The 1227-nt window shown below is 41.4% G+C and overlaps 1 protein-coding gene across 1 annotated transcript in view; it reads left to right on the top strand.

The window, feature by feature from the left end:
- LOC106522314 (vasoactive intestinal polypeptide receptor 2) overlaps positions 1–1227 on the top strand; it is a gene marked incomplete in the record, with an annotated part of 31525 nt that continues 30298 nt past the window's right edge. Inside the window, 1 exon segment of the mRNA XM_014015288.1 lies at positions 1–335. Within this exon segment, the coding sequence (XP_013870742.1) occupies positions 39–335 (297 nt within the window).

Raw genomic sequence — 1227 nt, 5'->3', positions numbered from 1 at the left:
AGAGCTTGTTCGCGGCTGTAACCAGTTTATTCGTACTGATGGTGCACCGGGACCATCGGCTCAGTCTCCTCTCTGCGCTGCTTGTGGATCGGGTAGAAACTGTGCGTAAAGGCGCAGAAATCTGGATTTCCAGGACAGGAGTCCTAAACTTCTTCACCTGCAAGTTCGCTGGGTTTTCACCTCAGCTGTTTCCCGCTCAGGATGACCCACAGGTGAGATCTGAGCCGCTCCTCAGGTGGGATCGACATCGACCCTGCGCTGGATCAGAGGAGACCATGTCCTTTACGCACCGGCACGGTCTGCCTCTGCTCGGCTTCGTCCTCCTCATGCACACGGTCAGTCTGGGTTTGAGTAAAATATTCTTATAGAAGATAAAAAGCATTTTTTTTCTCTCGTGACATTTAAGCAACGCAGGTAATAAAGCCTGCTATCGCCGCTGCCTTCACTCTGAGATTTTTGATTTAGTCGTTTTGGTCAAATTTTGTGTTGATTGACTTGTCTTAGATTTTTTTTTCYAAAACCTAATAAGCTGTAGCTAAATGTAATTATTTTCTGAGAGTTTCAGTAAAATCCTCTGGTCACTGAGATATTTGCTAACTTAAACAACCAAAGGCAAAAACTTTGTCTTCTACTTTTCAAAGGTAAAAATCAGATGATAACAGAGTTTTGTGACAAGATCTTAGCGTTGGTTTCTGATCAACTTCATCACATTGTTTCTGCTCAGGTCAGATTGTAGCAGATCTTAGGAAAAACGATGTGTGGTGTAGTTCTGAGTAGTCAGTATTTTACCTGCAGCAGGCAGCAGTCACTGTCATGACTCTTTGAGGATGGAGCTCATTTAAGAGTATTTTTTCTTAGTTTGAAACAACTCAAACCTCAAACTGTCCAGTTGAAACCATTTCACTTYTTTTCTAATCAAACAAGGATCATGTTGTTGGTTTTGTTAGAGATCTGCTTCAACTCCACTACGATGTAAAAAGTTCAATAGAACTTAAAGGTTTTCTGTGGGGTCTTTCACCAGGTCCGAAGACACCAGTACTTCCTGTTGTTGTGGGATGAAGCAGGAGAGGTCCACAATGGTTTTAAATGTTGACTGGTCACTACACAGTTTGAATTAGAGTCACTTATGGGGCACCAAGTGTAAAATAAAATGTTGAAAGTTTAACAAACACAATTTCATTATTTAGCTCACTTTCTGCATGTTAAAAAAATTCCACATTCAATTAA

This window comes from Austrofundulus limnaeus, unplaced genomic scaffold (assembly GCF_001266775.1).
Source record: "Austrofundulus limnaeus strain Quisiro unplaced genomic scaffold, Austrofundulus_limnaeus-1.0 Scaffold126, whole genome shotgun sequence".
Classification (NCBI taxonomy): domain Eukaryota; kingdom Metazoa; phylum Chordata; class Actinopteri; order Cyprinodontiformes; family Rivulidae; genus Austrofundulus; species Austrofundulus limnaeus.
Note: the sequence above shows the minus strand (reverse complement) of the source record. Positions and strands in the feature narration are given on the sequence as shown.